Here is a 22,395-nt window from a genome sequence, read left to right on the forward strand (position 1 = left end):
CTGTGTCCAACCTGATTTGCTTGTATCCAGCACTTAGAACTGTTCCTGGTACATAGTCAGCGCTTAACAAATACCTTTATTATTATTAGAAGAGTCTTGATTGGTGGATAGGTCACTGGGCTTTCATAATCCTAATATTGCATCCACTTGTTTCATAACACTGGAGTTCTCGTTCTTGCCGAGCCCCACGTTCAAGAAAACCCACACTGACGTACTCACCCTGCCTGAGGCCGTCGGCACACGGATTGTCTGACCCAACGTGATGCCCTGTGGCACGCGGACAGGCTTGGGTTTCCCGACGAATTCTCCCTGAGCGACGGGCAGCGGGATGGCAGGACTGAGGGGTCATTTGGGAAGTGGGCTTTCACCGGAGTCGGTATTCCTTTTCACCGTGATGACCTGCGGATATCCAATAATAACACTAATAATAATAGCAGTAATAATAATAATAACAGTGCTCTGCACACAGTAAGCGCTCAACAAATATGATTGAATGAGTAATAGTAATGATGAGGGTATTTGTTAAGCAGGATAGAAAGAACATCAATTCTTTTGAAAAGTGGTGTTGGAGAAGGCTTTTGAGAATACCATGAAAGACAAACAAATGGATTTTAGAGCAAGTTAAACCAAAGTGGTCTTTGGAAGGCCAAATGACTTAGATGAGCTTATTTTGGATACATCATCAGGAGGACTGATTCTCTGGAGAAAACACTAATGCTAGGAAAAGTCCCAGGAAAACGTGGAAGTGGCAGACGGGCAGCAAGATGGATAGAGACCATAACCACGATAACGGAAGAACAGTTAGAAAGGTTGCGGATTATGGCAGAGGACAGGACGTCCTGGAGAAAGTATACCCGTGGAGTAGCTGTGAATTGGAAATGCCTCGATGGCACTAAATAATAATTTGTTAAGCACTTCATTCATTCAATCGTATTTATTGAGCGCTTACTGTGTGCAGAGCACTGTACTAAGCGCTTGGAAAGTACAAGTTGGCAACATATAGAGACGGTCCCTACCCAACAGTGGGCTCACGGTCTAGAAGGGGGAGATAGAGAACAAAACAAAACATATTAACAAAATAAAATAAATAGAATAAATATGTACAAATTTATTCTATTTATTTTATTTATTCTATTTATTCTATCTATTTATATGTACAAATAAAACAGAGTAATAAATACATACAGACATATATACAGGACATATATACATATATACAGGACATATATAATATATACATGTATATATTATACACATATAATAACATATACATATTATTACCAGAGTTGGTAATAATAATAATAAAAGTAACTCTGGTATTGTCAAGCACTGTTCTAAGCGCTGGGGTAGATACAACCTAATGAAGTTGGACACAGTCCCTGTCCCACCTGGGGTCACAGTCTTAATCCCCATTTTACAGATGAGGTAACTGAGGCCTAGAGAAATGAAGTGACTTGCCCAGGGTCACGCAGCAAAAAAAAGTGGAGCGAGGATAAGAACCCAGGTCTTTTTGTCTCCCATTCATTCATTCAATCGTATTTATTGAGTGCTTATTGTGTGCAGAGCACTGTACTAAGCACTTGGGAAGTACAAGTTGGCAACATATAGAGACGGTCCCTACCCAACAATTCATTCATTCATTCAATCGTATTTATTGAGCGCTTACTGTGTGCAGAGCACTGTACTAAGCGCTTGGGAAGTACAAGTCGGCAACATATACAGTCCCTACCCAACAATTCATTCATTCATTCAATTGTATTTATTGAGTGCTTACTGTGTGCAGAGCACTGTACTAAGCGCTTGGGAAGTACAAGTCGGCAGCATATAGAGACGGTCCCTACCCAACAGTGGGCTTACAGTCTAGAAGAGGGAGACAGACAACAAAACATGTAGACAGGTGTCAAAATGGTCAGAATAAATAGAATTATAGCTATATACACATCAGTGACAAAATAAATAAGCCCGGGCTCTAGCCATTAGGCCGTGCTGCTTCCCATAGGCCGTGTCACTTCTGCCGAGTAGTAGCAGGGGAGGACTGTGCTGTTAAGATGCTACTGTGAGAAGCAGCGTGGCTCACTGGAAAAGAGCCCGGGCTTTGGAGTCAGAGGTCATGGGTTCAAACCCCGGCTCCGTCAATTGTCAGCTGTGTGAATTTGGGCAAGCCACTTCACTTCTCTGGGCCTCAGTTCCCTCATCTGGAAAATGGGGATTAAGACCGTGAGCCCACCGAGGGACATCCTGATCACCTTGTAACCTCCCCAGCACTTAGAACAGTGCTTTGCACATAGTAAGCGCTTAATAAATGCCATCATTATTATTATTATTACTGTGTTTGATCCATGTGTGCCTTGGCGTTTGGTTGCCAGAAAATGGCCCGGTGAGCTCACAGAGAAAAATTGTGGGAAGCCAAAACGATTCTGTTGATTCAATACGATTGAATAAATGAATGAGTTGGGATTTGAACCCTTGACCTCTGACTCCAAAGCCCTGTCTCTTTCCACTGAGCCACGCTGCTTCTCTAAGTGCTTACTATGTGCCAGACTCTGCTCTAAGCGCTGGGGATAATCAGGTTGGACGCAGTCCCTATCCCCCGTGGGGCTCACAGCCTTAATCCCCATTTTACAGATGAGTTAACTGAGGCTCAAAGAAGGGAAGTGACTTACCTAAGATCATACAGCGGACAAGTAGAGGAGCCGGGATTAGAACCCAGGAACTTCTGACTCCAGGCCTGTTCTCTAGCCGCTAGGCCATATGTTTGTACGTATTTATTACTCTATTTATTTATTTATTTTATTTGTACATATTTATTCTATTTATTTTATTTTGTTAATATGTTTTGTTTTGGTGTCTGTCTCCCGCTTCTAGTCTGTGAGCCTGCTGTTGGTTAGGGACTGCCTCTCTATGTTGCCAACTTGTACTTCCCAAGTGCTTAGTACAGTGCTCTGCACACAGTAAGCGCTCAATAAATACGATTGATTGATTGATTGATTGTTGGGTAGGGACCGCCTCTCTATGTTGCCAACTTGTACTTCCCAAGCGCTTAGTACAGTGCTCTGCACACAGTAAGCGCTCAATAAATATGATTAATTGAATGAATGAATGAATGAATGATAACTGGAGGGAGACATGCGGTCAAGGGAGGATTTTTTTAGAATAGGGGAGACGTGAGTATGTTTGAAAGCGATGGGGAAGAAACCATCAGAGAGCGAACAGTTGGCGATGGTGGTCATGGAGGGAAGAATCAATCAATCAATCGTATTTATTGAGCGCTTACTGTGTGCAGAGCACTGTACTAAGCGCTTGGCACTGTACTAAAGGGAAGGGGGCAAGTGTTTTAATAAGGTTTGAGGGGATGAGGTCAGAGGTGCAGGTGGAAGGGGTAGATTTTGACTGGAAGTGTGAGATGTCTTCTTGTGACTCTGACAACTTGTACTTCCCAAGCGCTTAGTACAGTGCTCTGCACACAGTAAGCGCTCAATAAATACGATTGAATGAATGAATGAATAAATGAATGATAACTGGAGGGAGCCATGGGGTCAAGGGAGGATTTTTTTAGGATAGGGGAGACTTGAGTATGTTTGAAAGCGATGGGGAAGAAACCATCGGAGAGCGAACAGTTGGCGATGGTGGTCAGGGAGGGAAGAATCAATCAATCAATCGTATTTATTGAGCGCTTACTGTGTGCAGAGCACTGTACTAAGCGCTTGGCACTGTACTAAAGGGAAGGGGGCAAGTGTTTTAATAAGGTTTGAGGGGATGAGGTCAGAGGTGCAGGTGGAAGGGGTAGATTTTGACTGGAAGTGTGAGATGTCTTCTTGTGACTCTGACAACTTGTACTTCCCAAGCGCTTAGTACAGTGCTCTGCACACAGCAAGCGCTCAATAAATACGATTGATTGATTGATTGATTGATTGATTGTGACTCTGCAGGGAGAGTCAAACTGGGTGGAGGAGGAGGAGGAGGAGGAGACTGGAGAGAAGCAGGAGAGTTTAGGGAGATCCCATACTAAGTAAACTCCGACCACTCTTCTTCACTCAGCTGTTAAAGAAAGAAAGCTTTCATCACATGTTCTCTGGTTTTCACGCAAAAAACCAAAAATAAATCTCAGCGTGGTTGGGGAAACTGGGAATTCCACATTCTGCCAGTATATGGTTATGTCAGGGCTGAAAATGGTAGTTATACTGAAACCTGGTAGTGAATTTATTAAAATGACATTGGTCATCTGGTGGAAATTTTCCTGTGACAAAGATCAGGCAATGTCTAAAAACATCAGTTTCCACCTCCACGGACCCTTTATTTTTTCCTTCTTCTTCTTTTCACTTCACTAAATCGTAATTCCAGAATTCTCGCCAAAGAGCTGGTGGTTTCAGTCCATATTTTAGTGGAGGTTTACAGGTAATGGGGACACTGAGAATCGTGCATGCATTGGCATTCATTCATTCATTCAATCGTATTCATTGAGCGCTTACTGTGTGCAGAGCACTGGACTAAGCGCTTGGGAAGTACAAGTTGGAAGACACAGTAGAAGTGCTAAAACTATCACTGGTATTATTTACGGAGCACCTATCTTGTGCAAAACCGTTATTACTAAGCGCTTGGGGAGTACAAGGCTCAGTGGAAAGAGCCCCGGTTTGGGAGTCAGAGGTTGTGGATTCTAATCCCGGCTCCAGCACTTGTCTTTTGGGGGACCTTGGGCAAGCCACTTCACTTCTCTGTGCCTCGGTTACCTCAACTGTTAAATGGGGATTAAGACTGTGAGCCCCACGTGGGACAAACACATTACCTTGTATCTACCCCAGCGCTTAGTGCTTGGCATATAGTAAGCGCTTAACAAATGTCATCAATATTATTGTTATTATTATTATCCCATCTTCAAGGGGCTTACAATTTAATGGGGGGCACAGGCACAGAACAACAAAATTTCAGTTAAGCTCTTTACTAGGACATTTAAGTGCTCGGCAGGGTGTTCTAAGGAAGGGACCTTTCACATCCAGCGCTTAGAACAGTGCTTTGCACATAGTAAGTGCTTAGCTTACCATCACCATTATTATTATAAAGCTGAATTCTCTCCTGAATCAACAGCATGTGACCTTGAATGGCAATAGAGGTAATACGCACCTCTCTCCCACCCGCCTCCTCTATTCCATCTTAAAATCAGGCTTGGGTTAACTTCCTGGGAGCTAGTGGCAAAAGTGCCGTTTCTCTGGTCGCTTCAAGCAGACTTACGGGAATCTGTCCTTGGGTCAATCAATCAATCAATCAATTGTATTATTGAGCGCTTACTGTGTGCAGAGCACTGTACTAAGCGCTTGGGAAGTCCAAGTCGGCAACACATAGAGACAGTCCCTACCCAACAGCGGGCTCACAGTCTAGTGTACGTGGGTCGTGTGTCTTGGGGCTTCTTTCATTGGAGGCAGAGGAGCCTAGTGGAAAGCGACTGGGACCCACTGTTGGGTAGGGACCGTCTCTATATGTTGCCAAATTGTACTTCCCAAGCGCTTAGTACAGTGCTCTGCACACAGTAAGCGCTCAATAAATACGATTGAATAAATGAATGAATGAATGAATGACTGGAAATCAGGAGACCCGAGTTCCAATCTCAGGAAAGTCTGACACTGGCCCGGGCCTGACCTTGGACAAATCACTTAACGTCTCTGGGCCTCGATTTCCTCCTCTGTAAAATGGGGATCATCATCATCATCATCATCAATCGTATTTATTGAGCGCTTACTGTGTGCAGAGCACTGTACTAAGCGCTTGGGAAGTCCAAGTTGGCAACATATAGAGCCCTACCCAACAGTGGGCTCACAGTCTAAAAGGGGGAGACAGAGAACAAAACCAAACTTACTAACAAAGTAAAATAAATAGAATAGATATGTACAAGTAAAATAAATAGAGTAATAAATATGTACAAACATATATACATATACACAGGTGCTGTGGGGAAGGGATCTCAGGCCTGGGAGTCAGTAGGTCATGGGTTCTAATCCCCACTCCACCATGTGTCTGCTGTTTGACCTTGGGGAAGTCACTTCACTTCTCTGGGCCTCAGTTACCTCATTTGTAAAATGGGAATTGAGACTGTGAGCCCCATGTGGGACAGGTACTGTGACAACCTGATTTGCTTGTATCCACCCTAGCGTTTAGTACAGTGTCTGGCACATAGTAAGCACTTAACAAATGCCGTAATAATAATAATTATTATTTTTAGGTTTGGGAGTCCCATGATGATGATCATATTGGCGAAGGTATTTGTTAGGTGCTTACTATGTGTCAAGCACTGTCCTAAGTGCTGGGGTAGTTGCAAGATAATCAGGTTGGATTGTAACATTCCCCACACACAATGAGCGTACAGTCTTGAGGGGCTCCCCCTTAGTATCGCTCCCACATCTTCAACTATCATCTCTACACTGATGACACCCAAATCTCCATCTCTGCCCCTGCTCTCTCTCCCTCCCTCCAGGCTCGCACCTCCTCCTGCCTTCAGAACATCTCCATCTGGATGTCTGCCCGCCACCTAAAACTCAACATGTCCAAGACTGAGCTCCTTGTCTTCCCTCCCAAACCCTGCCCTCTCCCTGACTCTCCCATCACTGTTGACGGCACGACCATCCTTCCCGTCTCACAAGCCCATGACCTTGGTGTCATCCTCGACTCCGCTCTCTCGTTCACCCCTCACATCCAAGCCATCACCAAAACCTGCCGGTCTCAGCTCCACAACATTGCCAAGATCTGCCCTTTCCTCTCCATCCAAACCGCTACGCTGCTCGTTCAAGCTCTCATCCTATCCCGTCTGGATTACTGTATCGGCCTCCTCTCCGATCTCACATCCTCCCATCTCTCCCCACTTCAATCCATACTTCGCGTCGCTGCCCGGATTGTCTTTGTCCAGAAACGCTCTGGGCATGCTACTCCCCTCCTCAGAAATCTCCAGTGGCTACCAATCAAGCTACGCATCAGGCAGAAACTCCTCACCCTCGGCTTCCAGGCTGTCCATCCATCCATCCCCTCGCCCCCTCCTACCTCCCCTCCCTCCTGTCCTTCTCCATCGCAGCCCGCACCCTCCGCTCCTCCGCCGCTAATCTCCTCCCCGTACCTCGTTCTCGCCTGTCCCGCCATCGACCCCCGGCCCACGTCATCCCCCTGGCCCGGAATGCCCCCAATCCCTCTGCCCATCCGCCAAGCTAGCTCTCTTCCTCCCTTCAAGGCCCTGCTGAGAGCTCACCTCCTCCAGGAGGCCTTCCCACACTGAGCCCCCTCCTTCCTCTCCCCCTCCTCTCCCTCCCCATCCCCCCCACCTTACCTCCTTCCCCTCCCCACAGCACCTGTATATATGTATATATGTTTGTATGGATTTATTACTCTATTTATTTATTTTCCTTGTACATATTTATTCCATTTATTTTATTCTGTTAATATGTTTTGTTTTGTTCTCTGTCTCCCCCTCCTAGATTGTGAGCCCGCTGTTGGGTCGGGACCGTCTCTATATTTTGCCAACTTGTACTTCCCAAGTGCTTAGTACAGTGCTCTGCACACAGTAAGCGCTCAATAAATATGATTGATTGAATGAATGAATGAATGAATGAATTGACACTTGCCCCACGTTCAAAGACTTATTAAAAATCCCACCCCGTCCAAAAAGGTTTCCTCAATTAAGCCCCTGATCTTCTGCTTCACCGTTGCCCTTGGATCTGTAAGACTTGATATTCATGCCATCCTCAGCCTCATATCACTTATGTACCTATTTTAGAATCTATCTCCACCCCAAGGAGCTTACAGTCTAGAGTATAAGCTCCTTGGCGTGGGGAACAAATCTACCGACTCTGTTGTACCGTACTCTCTCAAGAGCCTAGGACAGCGCTCTGTACACAGTAAGCGCTCAATAAATACCACTGATTGATAGAGCGATCAATGGCAAGAAAGTTCTGGTGGGAAATATTTTTTAAAACTCAAAGATTTTGTATGGACTTGGGAAAAAAAAGGCAGATTCCAGCTGTCATTATCATCAGATACAAGACTTTGTTAAATGATGCATCTAATGATTTCAGTAGAAAATTAGTGAATAAGACATGATGAATATTAATCGACGCTGCCCCAGCATTTGGCATATAGTAAGCATTGAATAAATGCCACAATATAATAATAATAATAATAATAATAATAATAATAATAATTCAGTATCCACTGGAAGTTGAGAGCTGCTGCTCACCTCAACCCAGTCCATGCCATAAAGACACCAAGTCCTTTTCCGTTTTGCTATTTAGCCAGGGGCATCAAGTCCAGTTGAAGGACAGGATATTCCCCGTGCAGTGGCTAGGAAAATAACTTCTCCCTCCCACCTCCCCCGGCATAGTAATAATAATGATGATGGTATTTGTTAAGCACCTACTATGTGCCAAGCACTGTTCTAAGCACTGGAGTAGATACAAGGTAATCAGGTTGTCCCACGTGGGGCTCCCAGTCTTCATCCCCATTTTACAGATGAGGTAACTGAGGCACAGAGAAATCAAGTGGCTAACCCAAGGTCACACAGCAGACAAGTGGCTGAGCGGGGATTAGAACCCACATCTTCTGACTCCGAAGCCCGGGCTCTTTCCACTAAGCCACGCTGCTTCTTCTTCCCATCCCCTTTCCACTAGGCTACTGTGTGATTTGCAGAGGAGAAAAGGGGATTACCAGGAACAAATAATTATGCTGTTTCTTTGTTGAGCACTTACTGTGTGTCAAGCACTGTTCTAAGCACTGGGGTAATAATAATAATGATAATAATGGCATTTATTAAGCGCTTACTATGTGCAAAGCACTGTTCTAAGCACTGGGGAGGTTGTCCCACACGGGGCTCACAGTCTTAATCCCCATTTTACAGATGAGGTAACTGAGGCACAGAGAAGTTAAGTGACTTGCCCAAAGTCACACAGCTGGCAATTGGTGGAGGCAGAATTTGAACCCATCATCTCTGACTCCAAAGCCCGGGCTGTTTCCACTGAGCCATGCTGCTTCTCGATAGATACAAATAGTAGATAGATACAAATCCAGTAGGTAGATACAAATCCATCAGATGGACATAATCCTTATCGCACATCGGGCTCACAAGTAGAAGGGAGATCAGGTGTTGAATCCCCATTTTACAGAAGAGGGAACTGAGGCACGGAACAGTGAAGTAAACACAAGGAAGGTCATGACCTTTGTGTTTATGGTAGCCTGATTTCTCCTCGAATGGGGTCAGGGAGAGAGAGATCTGAACTCAATGTAGTAATGATAATAAGAAGAAGCACTTCCTAAGTCTTAAGTGCCGGGGAAGATACTAGGTTATGAGATTGACGCAATACCTGTCCCACATCAGACTCGCCATTCAGTTTATCCCCATTCTACAGATGAGGAAAGTGAGGCCCGGAGAGGTTAAGTTCATTCATTCACTTGTATTTATTGAGCGCTTACTGTGTGCAGAGCACTGTACCGAGCGCTTGGAAAGTACAATTCGGTAACAAATGGAGACGATCCCTACCCAACAGTGGGCTCACAGTCTAGAAATGGGGAGACAGACAACTAAAGAAAACAAAACAAGTAGACGGGCATCAATAGCGTCAATATAAATAGAATTATAGATATATACCCATCATTAATAAAATAAATAGAATAATAAATATGTACATATTTACAGTGCTGTGGGGTAGGGAGGGGGGCAGAGCAGAAGAAGGGAGTCAGGGCAATGGAGAGGGGAGGAGGAGCAGAGGAAAAGGAGGGCTCAGTCTGGGAAAGCCTCCTGGTGGAGGTGAGCTTTCAGTAGGGACTTGCCCAAGGTCACACAGCAGGTCTGTGGCGGAGATGGAATTCAAACCTCTCTCTCCGTGACCCCATTCAAGGAGAAATCAGGGTCCCATAAACACAAGGGTCATGATCTTCCTTGGGTTTACTTCAATTCTCTGTGCCTCAGTTTCCTCTTCTCTGAAATGGGGAGGATTGTTTTCTCCCTCCTAGTCTCGTCCCCCTTCCACCAGGCTACTGTGGGGTTTGCAGAGGAGAAAAGGGGATTCCCAGGTACAAAGTGCCAAAAATTGCTGGCACCATTTGGCTCAATCAGTCAATCAGTGGTATTTATTGAGCGCTTACTATGTGCAGTGAGATACACCCTCTGCCTATAACACGCTTCCAGTCTCGAGGGAAACAAGAGAGAAGCTGGGAATGCTGGAAAAGTTTTGCTTCCAACAGTTCGGGCTTCAATCCCTCTGTGGGGTGACAGCAATCGGTGGCTTCTCAAGTTAACGTGGCAAGTCACGACCTGAGCTCTTGATTTCCCGACCAGCTGCTTGCGTCATTAGCAGCTTGTGTTCCCAGCTTATAATGTCTCATCTAAAAAAAGTCTCATCTTGTACTTCCCAAGCGCTTAGTACAGTGCTCTGCACACAGTAAGCGCTCAATAAATACGATTGATGATGATGATGATGATTAAAAAAAACCCCCAATCATGTCAAAGAAGATCATTAGCCCTCTCCGTCCCCCTAGATTGTAGGCTTCTTGGAGGCAGGAAACGTGCCTACCAACTCTGTTAGGTTGGACTGTCCCGGGTGCTCAGTAAGCTCGCAATAATAATGATGGTATTTGTTCATCATCATCATCAATCGTATTTATTGAGCGCTTACTGTGTGCAGAGCACTGTACTAAGCGCTTGGGAAGTCCAAGTTGGCAACATATAGAGACAGTCCCTACCCAACAGTGGGCTCACAGTCTAAAAGGGGGAGACAGAAAACGAAACCAAACATACTAACAAAATAAAATAAATAGAATAGATATGCACAAGTAAAATAAATAAATAAAAAGTAAAATAAATAAATAAAAAGTAAAATAAATAAATAAATAGTAAAATAAATAAATAAATAGTAAAATAAATACGTAAATAGTAAAATAAATAAATAAATAGTAAAATAAATACGTAAATAGTAAAATAAATAAATAAATAAGTAAAATAAATAAATAGTAAAATAAATAAATAAGTAAAATAAATAAATAAATAGTAAAACAAACAAATAAAATAAATAAATAAATAAGTGAAATAAATAAATAAATATTTGTTCAGTGCTTTACTACGTGTCAGGCACTGTACTAAGCGCTGGGGTGGAAACAAGCAAATTGGGTTGGACACAGCCCCTATCCCAAGAGGGGATCACAGTCACAAGCCCCACTTTACAGATGAGGGAACTGAGGCACAGAGAAACGAAGTGACTTGCCCAAGGTCCCACAGCAGACAAGCGGTGGAGCCGGGATTAGACCCCGAGACCTTCTGATGCCCAGCCCCGTGCTCTATCCAGTACACGAATATAATTGGTCGGCCCTTGTGATTTTGATCACGAGTTGAAGAGATTTGCCTCTGAAGCCTAATTAAATCTTACAAGCTATGAAGCATTTGTATCGTCGTGAAGGGTTGTTTTTTTTTCTCGGTGTCATCTGTGGTTTCACTTCCTAAAAATGACGACATTTTTCTGAATGACTATTAGGGTATTTCGCTTTACGTTCTGTGTTGTGGGCGGCTGGGTTGTCGCTTGGGTTTTACATCAAGCGTCCTTTAAGACGAGGTCTCGGCTCAAACGGAGCATGTAAAATGTGAGCCGGAGCAAGGCTTATACTGTAACCTATCCTCTCTCCCTTGCCAAGAGGTTTTTTTTTATCCTTTCCCGTGTCCTCTGCCCACAGGACGTCGGGTCTAAAAGGAGTAAGACAAGGCGTCCACGATGAACGTGGTCAACGTGGCTTCATCGTGAGCGGGCCAGAGTGTCTCTCCACCCCGAGAGCCTTGGCATGAGTGTGTCCAGGGTGGCGGCTGCGGTCATCCAGCAGGTCGAAGAGGAGCTGGATGAAGAGGAGAAGGAGACTCTCGTGTTCCTGTGCCGGGATCTGGCCCCCGACTTGCCCTCCGCGGACGTCAGGGAGCTCCTCAGAGCCTTGAATGACAGAGACCAGCTGACCCTGGCCACTCTGTCCGAGTTGCTCTACCGCGTGAAGAGGTTCGACCTGCTCAAAAGGATCCTGAAGACCGAGAGAGCCACCGTGGAGGCCAACCTCATCAGCAATCCCCGGCTCGTCTCCGATTATAGGTAACTTTTTGTTTTTTTACGGTGTTTGTTAAGCGCTTACTTTGTTCCAGGCACTGTACTAAGCGTTAAGCGCTTACTACGTGCCGGTCACTGTACTAAGTGCTGGGGTAGATACAAGTTAATCATCATCATCATCATCAATCGTATTTATTGAGCGCTTACTATGGGCAGAGCACTGTACTAAGCGCTTGGGAAGTACAGATTGGCAACATCTAGAGACAGTCCCTACCCAACAGTGGGCTCACAGTCTAAAAGGGGGAGACAGAGAACAAAACCAAACATACTAACAAAATAAAATAAATAGAATAGATATGTGCAAAGAAAATAAATAAATAAATAAATAGAGTAAAAAATGTGCACAAACATATATACATATATACAGTTAATCAAGTTGGACGCAGTCCCTGTCCCACATGGAGCTCACGCTCTTATCCCCGTTTTACAGAGAAGTAAAGTGACTCGCTCGGGTCAAACAGCGGACAAGAGGCGGAGCTGGGATTAGACCCCAGGTCCTTCTGACTCTCAGGGCTGTGCTCTAGACGCTAGGCCACACTGCTTCTCTCATCCCCATTTGACTCTTCAGGAGGCTGGGGCATCAGAGATGGCAGAGGGAGAGGTTCCTGTATGATGGCTCGCCCAGGGTATTGAGGCAGGAAGGAAAGATTTCCCTGCACCATCAGCGGTAGTGTCTATTGAACGCCTGAGGTAATAATCATAATAATAATGATGGTATGTGTTAAGCGCTTTCTATGTGCAAAACACTGTTCTAAGTGCTGGGGAGGTTACAAGGTGATCAGGTTGTCCCGCGGGGGACTCACAGTCTTCATCCCCATTTTCCAGATGAGGGAACTGAGGCCCAGAGAAGTGACTTGCCCAACGTCACACAGCTGACAATTGGCAGAGCTGGGATTTGAACCCATGACCTCTGACTCCAAAGCCTGGGCTCTTTCCACTGAGCCATGCTGCTTCTCTAGCAGAATAGCAATAGCACAGCACATAGCATAGCAATCTATCAATGATATTTATTGAGCACTTATTATGTGCTGAACACTGTATTCAGTGCTTGGGAGAGTACAATACCGCAGAATTTTGCCAGTGATCAACTTAGAGAGTTGATCTCCTGAAAGGTGGAGTGAAAGAAACTGTAATGAAAATGGAAGAAATCAATTCATTCATTTATTCAATCATATTTATTCATCAATCGTATTTATTGAGCGCTTACTATGTGCAGAGCACTGTACTAAGCTCTTGGGAAGTACAAATTGGCAACATATAGAGACAGTCCCTACCCAACAGTGGGCTCACAGTCTAAAAGGGGGAGACAGAGAACAAAACCAAACATACTAACAAAATAAAATAAATAGGATGGATATGTACAAGTAAAATAAATAAATAAATAAATAGAGTAATAAATATGTACAACCATATATACATACATACAGGTGCTGTGGGGAAGGGAAGGAGGTAAGACGAGGGGGATGGAGAGGGGGACGAGGGGGAGAGGAAGGAAGGGGCTCAGTCTGGGAAGGCCTCCTGGAGGAGGTGAGCTATCAATTCATTCATTTATTCAATCATATTTATTGAGCATTTACTGTGTGTAGAGCACTGTACTAAGCAGCACTGAAAAGCAGTGTGGCTTAGTGGAAAGAGCACGGGCTTGGGAGTCAAAGGAAGTGCGTTCTAATCTCAGCTCCTCCACTTGTTTGCCGTATGACCTTGGGTAAGTCACTTAACTTCTCTTGGCCTCAATTCCCTCATCTGTAAAATGGGGATTAAGAAGCAGCATGGCTCGGTGGAAAGAGCCTGGGCTTTGGAGTCAGAGGTCATGGGTTCAAATCCCAGCTCTGCCACTTGTCAGCTGTTGTGATTTTGGGCAAGGCACTTCACTCCTCTGGGCCTCAGTTCCCTCATCTGTCAAATGGGGATGAAGACTGTGAGGCCCCCGTGGGACAACCTGATCACCTTGTTACCTCCCCAGTGCTTAGAACAGTGCTTTGCACATAGTAAGCGCTTAATAAATGCCATCATTATTATTATTATTAAGACTGGGAGCCCCACGTGGGACAACCTGATTACCTCGTATCTACCCCAGCGCTTAGAACAGTGCTTGGCACAGAGTAAGGGCTTAACAAATACCATCATTGTTATTATTACAATTATTATTGTAAGGCACTTCACTTCTCTGTGCCTCAGTTATTATTATTACAATTCAGCAACAAAGAGAGACAATCCTTGCCCACAGTGAGCTCAAAGTCTAGAGTGGGGGCCAATGGTCTGGTCTCCATGGTTCAGGCAGAGAAGTGGGTGGGTGAGGGCTGGCAGCAACTCTCAGATTCAGACTGGCATCCAATGCCAGAGAAAAAACTGATCCATAAATAAGGTTTCCTCAGACACTCTAGAAGTGCAGCTTTGAAACCTCGGACTCTAGAGCCTTAGCCTGGTTCTCTGAATTCATTCCTTCCCACTTCCTAAAAACTGTTTTAAAACTAGTTGGGTTTTCCAGCTGTCTGACCCAACAAACCCTCGAATCGTCATTTTCCCCGCCATCGCTCATTCATTCATTCATTCAATCGTATTTATTGAGTGCTTACTGTGTGGAGAGCACTGGACTAAGCGCTTGGGAAGTACAAGTCGGCAGCATATAGAGATGGTCCCTACCCAACAACGGGCTCGCAGTCTAGAAGGGGGAGACAGACAACAAAACAAAACATGTGGACAGGTGTCAAGTCATTCATTCATTTCATTCAGTCAGTTGTATTTATTGAGCGCTTACTGTGTGCAGAGCGCTGTACTAAGCGCTTGGAAAGTACAAGTTGGCCATATAGAGACGGTCCCTACCCAACAGTGGGCTCAAAGTCTAGAAGACAAATAGAATTAAAGCTAAATGCACATCATTAACAAAATGAATAGAATAGTAAATATGTACAAGTAAAATAAATCGAGTAATAAATCTGTACAAACGTATATACAGGTGCTGTGGGGAAGGGAAGGAGGTTGGGCAGGAAGGATGGGGAGGAGGAGAGGAAAAAGGGGGCTCAGTGTGGGAAGGCTTCCTGGAGGAGGTGAGCTCTCAGTAGGGCTTTGAAGGGAGGAAGAGAGCTAGCTTGGCGGATGTGCGGAGGGAGGGCATTCCGGGACAGGGGGAGGACGTGGGCCGGGGGTCGAAGGCGGGACGGGCGAGAACGAGGCACGGTGAGGAGGTGAGCAGTGGCAGAGGAGCGGAGGGTGCGGGCTGCGATGGAGAAGGACAGAAGGGAGGTGAGGGAGGAGGGGGCGAGGGGATGGATGGAAAGCCTTGAAGCTGAGGGTGAGGAGTTTTTGCTTGATTCTCGGCCCCCTTGCGCTGAGGAGCGTGGCCGAGGGGATAGGCCCCTGGACGAGGAGACTGGAGACCTAAGTTCTAATCCTGCCTCCGTCACTTCCGTTAATCATTCAGCCCGTATTTAATGAGCACATGCTGCGTGCAGAGCACTGTGCTAAACTTTTGGGAGAGTTCAGTACAATTGTGTTGGAAGACATGATCCTCTAGATCTTCTAAGCTGTAAGCTCAATGAGGGCAGGGAACCTATTTCCCAACTGTTATATTGTACTCTCCCAAGCACGTAGTACAGCTCTCTGTACACTGTAAGTGCTCAATAAATACTATTGCTGTGGGTAGATATTTGCCTGCTGTGTTGCATTTGCCACTCTGTACCTCAGTTTCCTCATTTAATCAATCCTATTTACTGAGTCCTTACTGTGTGCAGAGCACTGTACTAAGCGCTTGGGAGAGTACACTATAACAGAGTTGGTAAGCTCAATCCCTGCCCACAAGGAGCTTCCTGAACTCTCTCCCAATTAAGTATTTAACAAATACCACAGTTATCATTATTAACCTCTAAAACTCCAAAGAGAATCTAGTCTAAGTGGGTAGGGACTGTCTCTATATGTTGCCAATTTGTACTTCCCAAGCGCTTAGTACAGTGCTCTGCACATAGTAAGCGCTCAATAAATACGATTGATGATGAAGTAAATGCAAGGACTTCTTCACAGCTTCATTTGCCTGACTGCTTTTCACTCATCTCGGCATTCCTGCCTCCGTGTATCAAAAACTCAAATACCCAGGCTTTCACGGTTCTGAGGATAATCTAGATAAGCAGTGTTTTTTTTAAAATCCAAATTCAGTTATGTTGTGTCACGAGTAACTAAGGTAACATACTAGATGAAAGATTTACTGATCTTTTCCTTTCCTGCTGTGACCTTCTCTGAGTACCTACTGGGTGTTTTTAATCACCATTTCCATTATCAAGTTGATCTGGTACGTTTCTCAGAGAAAGGACTGTCTCCTCTCGCTTCAGTATCTCGTGTTACAGTTTAGTCTCGTTTCCTTGCGTTTTGCTAATGGCGATGGTGGAAAATCATCCAGCAGCCTGTTCTAAGAGCCCGTCATGTGTTTAAAGTATGTCCTTATCGTAGTTCGTATAATAATATTAATAACGATGGTATTTGTTAAGCCCTTACTATGTGCCAAGCACTGTTCTAAGCACTGGGGGAGATACAAGGTAATCAGGTTGTCCCACGTAGGGCTCACAGTCTTAATCCCCATTTTACAGATGAGGTAACTGAGGCACAGAGAAGTGAAGTAACTTGCCCAAAGTCACACAGCTGATAAGTGGCGGAGCTAGGATTAGAACCCAAGACCTCTGACTCCCAAGCCCGGGCTCTTTCCACTAAGCCACACTGCTTCTCCACATCACATCACTCCCCATAGACTTTCCTTCTAGGTTGTGTTTTCTCAACCTTTAATCATCTCTGGGACTCTTACCTGTTGCGTGACCTTGGCCAAGTCACTTGACTTCTCTGGGCCTGACTTTGCTCAGCTGTATTATGACCTGTATTATGAGAAGCAGCGTGGCTCAGTGGAAAGAGCCCAGGCTTTGGAGTCAGAGGTCATGGGTTCAAATCCTGGCTCCGCCACTTGTCAGCTGTGTGACTTTGGGCAAGTCACTTCACTTCTCTGGGCCTCAGTTCCCTCATCTGTAAAATGGGGATGAAGACTGTGAGCCCCCCAGGGGACAACCTGATCACCTTGTAACCTCCCCAGTGCTTAGAACAGTGCTTTGCACATAGTAAGTGCTTAATAAATGCCATTATTATTATTTTATTATTATTATTATTGGGATGAGATTCCTGCTCTTCTCGCCCACCCCTGATTTTGAGTCACCTATGGGACTGTCTAATTTCCTGATTATCTATCCCAATTCTTAAAACAGTGCTTTAGCCGTGGGAAATGCTTAATAAATACAGCGAATGAATAGATGTACATACAATAAATGCCATTATTATTATTACATTATTATTATTGTTATTGGGATAAGATTCCTGCTCTTCTTGCCCACCCCTGATTTTGAGTCACCTATGGGACTGCGTCTAATTTCCTGATTATCTATCCCAATTCTTAAAACAGTGCTTTAGCCGTATGAAATGCTTAATAAACACAGCGAATGAATAGATGTACATACAATAAATGTCATTATTATTATTATATTATTATTATTATGGGGATAAGATTCCTGCTCTTCTCGCCCACCCCTGATTTTGAGTCACCTATGGGACTGCGTCTAATTTCCTGATTATCTATCCCAATTCTTAAAACAGTGCTTTAGCCGTAGGAAATGCTTAATAAACACAGCGAATGAATAGATGTACATACAATAAACGCCATTATTATTATTGTATTATTATTATTACTGGGATAAGATTCCTGCTCTTCTCGCCCACCCCTGATTTTGAGTCACCTATGGGACTGTGTCTAATTTCCTGATTATCTATCCCAATTCTTAAAACAGTGCTTTAGCCGTAGGAAATGCTTAATAAATACAGCGAATGAATAGATGTACCTACAGTTGTCCTTCCTTTCCATTTTGCAGTAGATGGTGTCTGTTGAGAGCTTACTGTGTGCAGAACTCTGTACTAAGCACCCGGGAGAGTACAGTAGAGTTGGTAGATACAGTCTCTGCGTACAAGGAGCTTTCCAGTCTAGTCGGGGACGCAGCCATTAAAGTAAATTTGGCGATTTGTGCCACGTGGCTAAGATTGGGGTTAATATAAGGGCTTCAAGGCTACAGATTCACATGCGAAGATGACGCAGAAGGGAGAGGGAGTAGGGGAAAATGAGGGCTTATTTGGGGAAGTCCTCTCGGAGGAGATGTGGTATTAGTAGATCTCTGAAGATCATGAGAGTGGGAGGGAGCTGCAGGCCAGAAGGAGGATGTGGGCAAGGGGTTGGCGGTGAGATAGATGAGATCGAGGTACGGTAAATTAGATTTAGAGGAGTGGAGTATGCGGACTGGGTCGTAATAGGAAATCAGGAGTAATAATAATAATAATAATGGCATTTGTTAAGTGCTTACTATGTGCAGAGCACTGTTCTAAGCGCTGGGGAGCATACAAGATGATCAGTTGTCGCACGTGGGACTCACAGTCTTAATCCCTATTTTGCAGTTGAGCTCACTGAGGCACTGAGAAGTCACGTGACTTGCCCAAAGTCACCCAGCTGACAATTGGTGGAGCCGGGATTTGAACCCGTGATCATAATAATGATGGTATTTGTCAAGCGCTGACTATGTGCCAAGCACTGTTCTAAGCGCTGGACGAGCAGGTGGGAGGGGGAGAGCTGGTGGTGAGGGAATTAAAGCTGATGGTAAGGGGTTTCTGTTTGATGCAGGGGTAGATGGGCAACGGCTGGAGGTTCTTGAAGAGTGGAGAGAAATGGACTGAATGGGTTTTTTTAGAAAAATAATCTGGGCAGCAGAGTGAATCATAGATTGGAGTGGGGAGAGACAGGAGGCAGGGAGATCAGTGAGGAGGTAAGAGGTGCCACCTGCGGACTGTCTCTATATGTTGCCAACCTGTACTTCCCAAGCGCCTAGTACAGTGCTCTGCACACAGTAAGCGCTCAATAAATACGATTGATTGATTTATATCCAACAGATGATCCCTCTCCCCGCCTTCAAAATCACATCTCCACCAAGAGGCCTTCTCCAACTCAGCCCTCATTTCCTCTTCTCCCACTCCGTTCTCTAATAACAATAATAATAATAATGATGGCATTTATTAAGTGCTTACTATGTGCAAAGTACTGTTCTAAGTGCTGGGGAGGTTACAAGGTGATCAGGTTGTCCCACGGGGGGCTCCTAGTCTTAATCCCCATTTGACAGATGAGGGAACTGAGGTCCAGAGAAGTGAAGTGACTTGTCCAAAGTCACACAGCTGACAATTGGTGGAGCCGGGATTTGAACCCATGACCTCTGACTCCAAAGCCCGGGCTGTTTCCACTGAGCCACACTGCTTCTCTTCTGCATCACCCTTGCACTTGGATTTGCTCCCATTATTCACCCCTCCCTCAGCCCCACAGCACTTATGTCCCATATCTTTTAGACTGTGAGCCCACTGTTGGGTAGGGACCATCTCTATATGTTGCCAACTTGTACTTCCCAAGCGCTTAGTACAGTGCTCTGCACACAGTAAGCGCTCAATAAATACGATTGATTGATTGATATCTGTAATGCATTTATTTATATTACTGTCAGTCTCCCCCTCTATCCTGAAACTCACTGTGAGCAGGGAACATGTCTCTATCAACTCTGTTCTGTTGTACTCTCCGAAGCACTTAGTAGTGCCCTGCACACATTAAGCGCTCCATAAATTCATTCATTCATTCAGTCGTATTTATTGAGTGCTTACTGTGTGCAGAGCACTGTACTTAGTCAAGGTGGGATATCGGTGCTTGGATCAGTATGGTAGCAGTTTGGATGGAGAGGAAAGGGTGGATTTTAGCAATGCTTGGAAGGTAGAACCAACGGGATTTGGTGACAGATGGAACACTTGGGTTGAGTGAGGGAGGATTTGAGAATGACACGGTTATGGGCTTATGAGACAGTGAGGATGGTGGTGGTGTCTTCAGTGATGGGAAAGATGGGAAGCGGGATTTGGTGAACAATTTTTCTGGGCTCACTCTATCTCGGTCCTTCAAGATGATGCTCACCCAAGATGACTCCTCACCCTGGGCTTCAAGGCTGGCCATCTCCTTGCCCCCTCCTACCTCACCTCCCTTCTCTCCTTCTCCAGCCCAGCCCGCACCCTCCGCTCCTCTGCCGCTAATCTCCTGAACGTACATCGTTCTCGCCTGTCCCACCATCGACCCCCGGCCCACGTCATCCCCCAGGCCTGGAATGCCCCCAATCCCTCTGCCCATCCGCCAAGCTCGCTCTCTTCCTCCCTTCAAGGCCCTACTGAGAGCTCACCTCCTCCAGGAGGCCTTCCCACACTGAGCCCCTTCCTTCCTCTCCCCCTCGTCCCCCTCTCCATCCCCCCCCATCTTACCTCCTTCCCTTCCCCACAGCACCTATATATATGTATATATGTTTGTACATATTTATTTCTCTATTTATTTATTTATTTTACTTGTACATATCTATTCTATTTATTTTATTTTCTTGGTATGTTTGGTTTTGCTCTCTGTCTCCCCCTTTTAGACTGTGAGCCCACTATTGGGTAGGGACTGTCTCTATATGTTGCCAACTTGTACTTCCCAAGCGCTTAGTACAGTGCTCTGCACACAGTAAGAGCTCAATAAATATGATTGATGATAATGATGATGATGATGATGATGATGCCATCTCCAATCCCATCCCCTTTTGGAGATCCTCCTTCAGAGAAGCAGCGAGGCCTAAGTGGACGGAACACAGTCCTGGGAATAGGGGACCATGGTTCTGATCCCTACTCTGCCCTGCAATGTTCTGTGACTTTCATCAAGTCACCTAGTGGATAGAGCCTGGGCCTGAGAGTTATTGTGTGCTGTGTTTCCTTGGGCAAGTCAGTTCACTTCTCTGTTGCCTCAGTGGCATCAACTGTAAAATGGGAACTAAAGCTGTGAGCCCCAGGTGGGACAGGGACTGTCTCCAACCTGATTAGCTTGTATCATATTTATTACTCTATTTCTTTCTTTATTTATTTTACTTGTACATATCTATTCTATTTATTTTATTTTGTTAGTATGTTTGATTTTGTTCTCTGTCTCCCCCTTTTAGACTGTGAGCCCACTGTTGGGTAGGGACTGTCTCTATATGTTGCCAACTTGGACTTCCCAAGCGCTTAGTACAGTGCTCTGCACACAGTAAGCGCTCAATAAATACGATTGATTGATTGATCTACCCCAGCACTTAGAATAATGCTTGACACATTGTCAGTGCGTAACAGATACCATCGTTCATTATTCATTCTTTCATTCAGTAGTATTTATTGAGCGCTTACTGTGTGCAGAGCACTGTCCTAAGCGCTTGGGAAGTACAAGTTGGCAACATAGAGACGGTCATTCATTCATTCAATTGTATTTATTGAGCGCTTACTGTGTGCAGAGCACTGTCCTAAGTGCTTGGGAAGTCCAAGTCGGCAACATATAGAGCCGGTCCCTACCCAACAGCGGGCTCACAGTCTAGAAGGGGGAGACAAACAAAACAAAACATATTAGCAAAATAAAATAAATAGAATAAATATGTACAAATAAAATAGAGTAATAAATGCATACAAACATACATACATCTATACAGGTGCTGTGGGGAGGGGAAGGAGGTGAGGCAGGGGGGATGGGGAGGGGGAGAGGAAGGAGGGGGCTCAGTCTGGGATTAATTATTAATTATTCATTAATTCTCCAGGCCTCAGTTTCCTTATCTGTGAAATAGGGATCGATTCCTACCTGTTCTCCCTTAGAGTGCAAGCCCTGTATGGGGCAGAGACTGTGTCTGTCCTGATTATCTCATGTCTTCCTCGATGCTGAAAGTACAGGGCTTGGAACGTAGTAGGTACTTAACAAATACCGCAATTATTATTACTCTTATGTTTATTAGACTGACCCGTCCTAATGCTTTCAGTTTATTCTCAAAGGAGAGCAGTTCCGTCCCCCTGACTCTCAGGGTTCCTTGAGGCTCGACGGGCTCCCACTGTTAGGGGGTGGGCGGCGGTAGAGGAGCCCGCCAAAGAAGGAGCAGACAAAGAGATATGAAGAGAATCAGGAGAAGGGAGCGTCAGTGAAATGGATAATGTTTCCAGGAGAAGGGGGTGGTCTGAAGTACCGAAGAAAAAGGTGAGAAGTCGAGGAGGATTAGGAGAGAAGCAGCGTGGCTCAGTGGATAGAGCCCGGGCTTTGGAGTCAGAGGTCATGGCTTCAAATCCCGGCTCCGCCACTTCTCAGCTGTGTGACTTTGGGCAAGTCACTTCACTTCTCTGGGCCTCAGTTCCCTCATCTGGAAAATGGGGATTAATCAAT

General features: G+C 45.1%; 1 protein-coding gene across 4 annotated transcripts in view; it reads left to right on the forward strand.

Moving 5' to 3' along the window:
* Positions 1–22,395, forward strand: part of CFLAR (CASP8 and FADD like apoptosis regulator) — a 92,437-nt gene that overhangs the window by 19,078 nt on the left and 50,964 nt on the right. For 3 of the 4 annotated variants that reach the window (XM_038749145.1, XM_038749147.1, XM_038749146.1), the window contains exon 2: positions 11,689–12,089. In XM_038749145.1, the coding sequence (XP_038605073.1) occupies positions 11,794–12,089 (296 nt within the window). In that variant the 5' untranslated portion in view covers positions 11,689–11,793. Of the gene's footprint in view, positions 1–11,688; positions 12,090–22,395 lie in introns of those variants that run through there. The other variant, XM_038749148.1, reaches the window with a different exon arrangement.

The sequence above is a fragment of the Tachyglossus aculeatus genome, chromosome 7 (genome assembly GCF_015852505.1).
Source record: "Tachyglossus aculeatus isolate mTacAcu1 chromosome 7, mTacAcu1.pri, whole genome shotgun sequence".
Taxonomy (NCBI): Eukaryota; Metazoa; Chordata; class Mammalia; order Monotremata; family Tachyglossidae; genus Tachyglossus; species Tachyglossus aculeatus.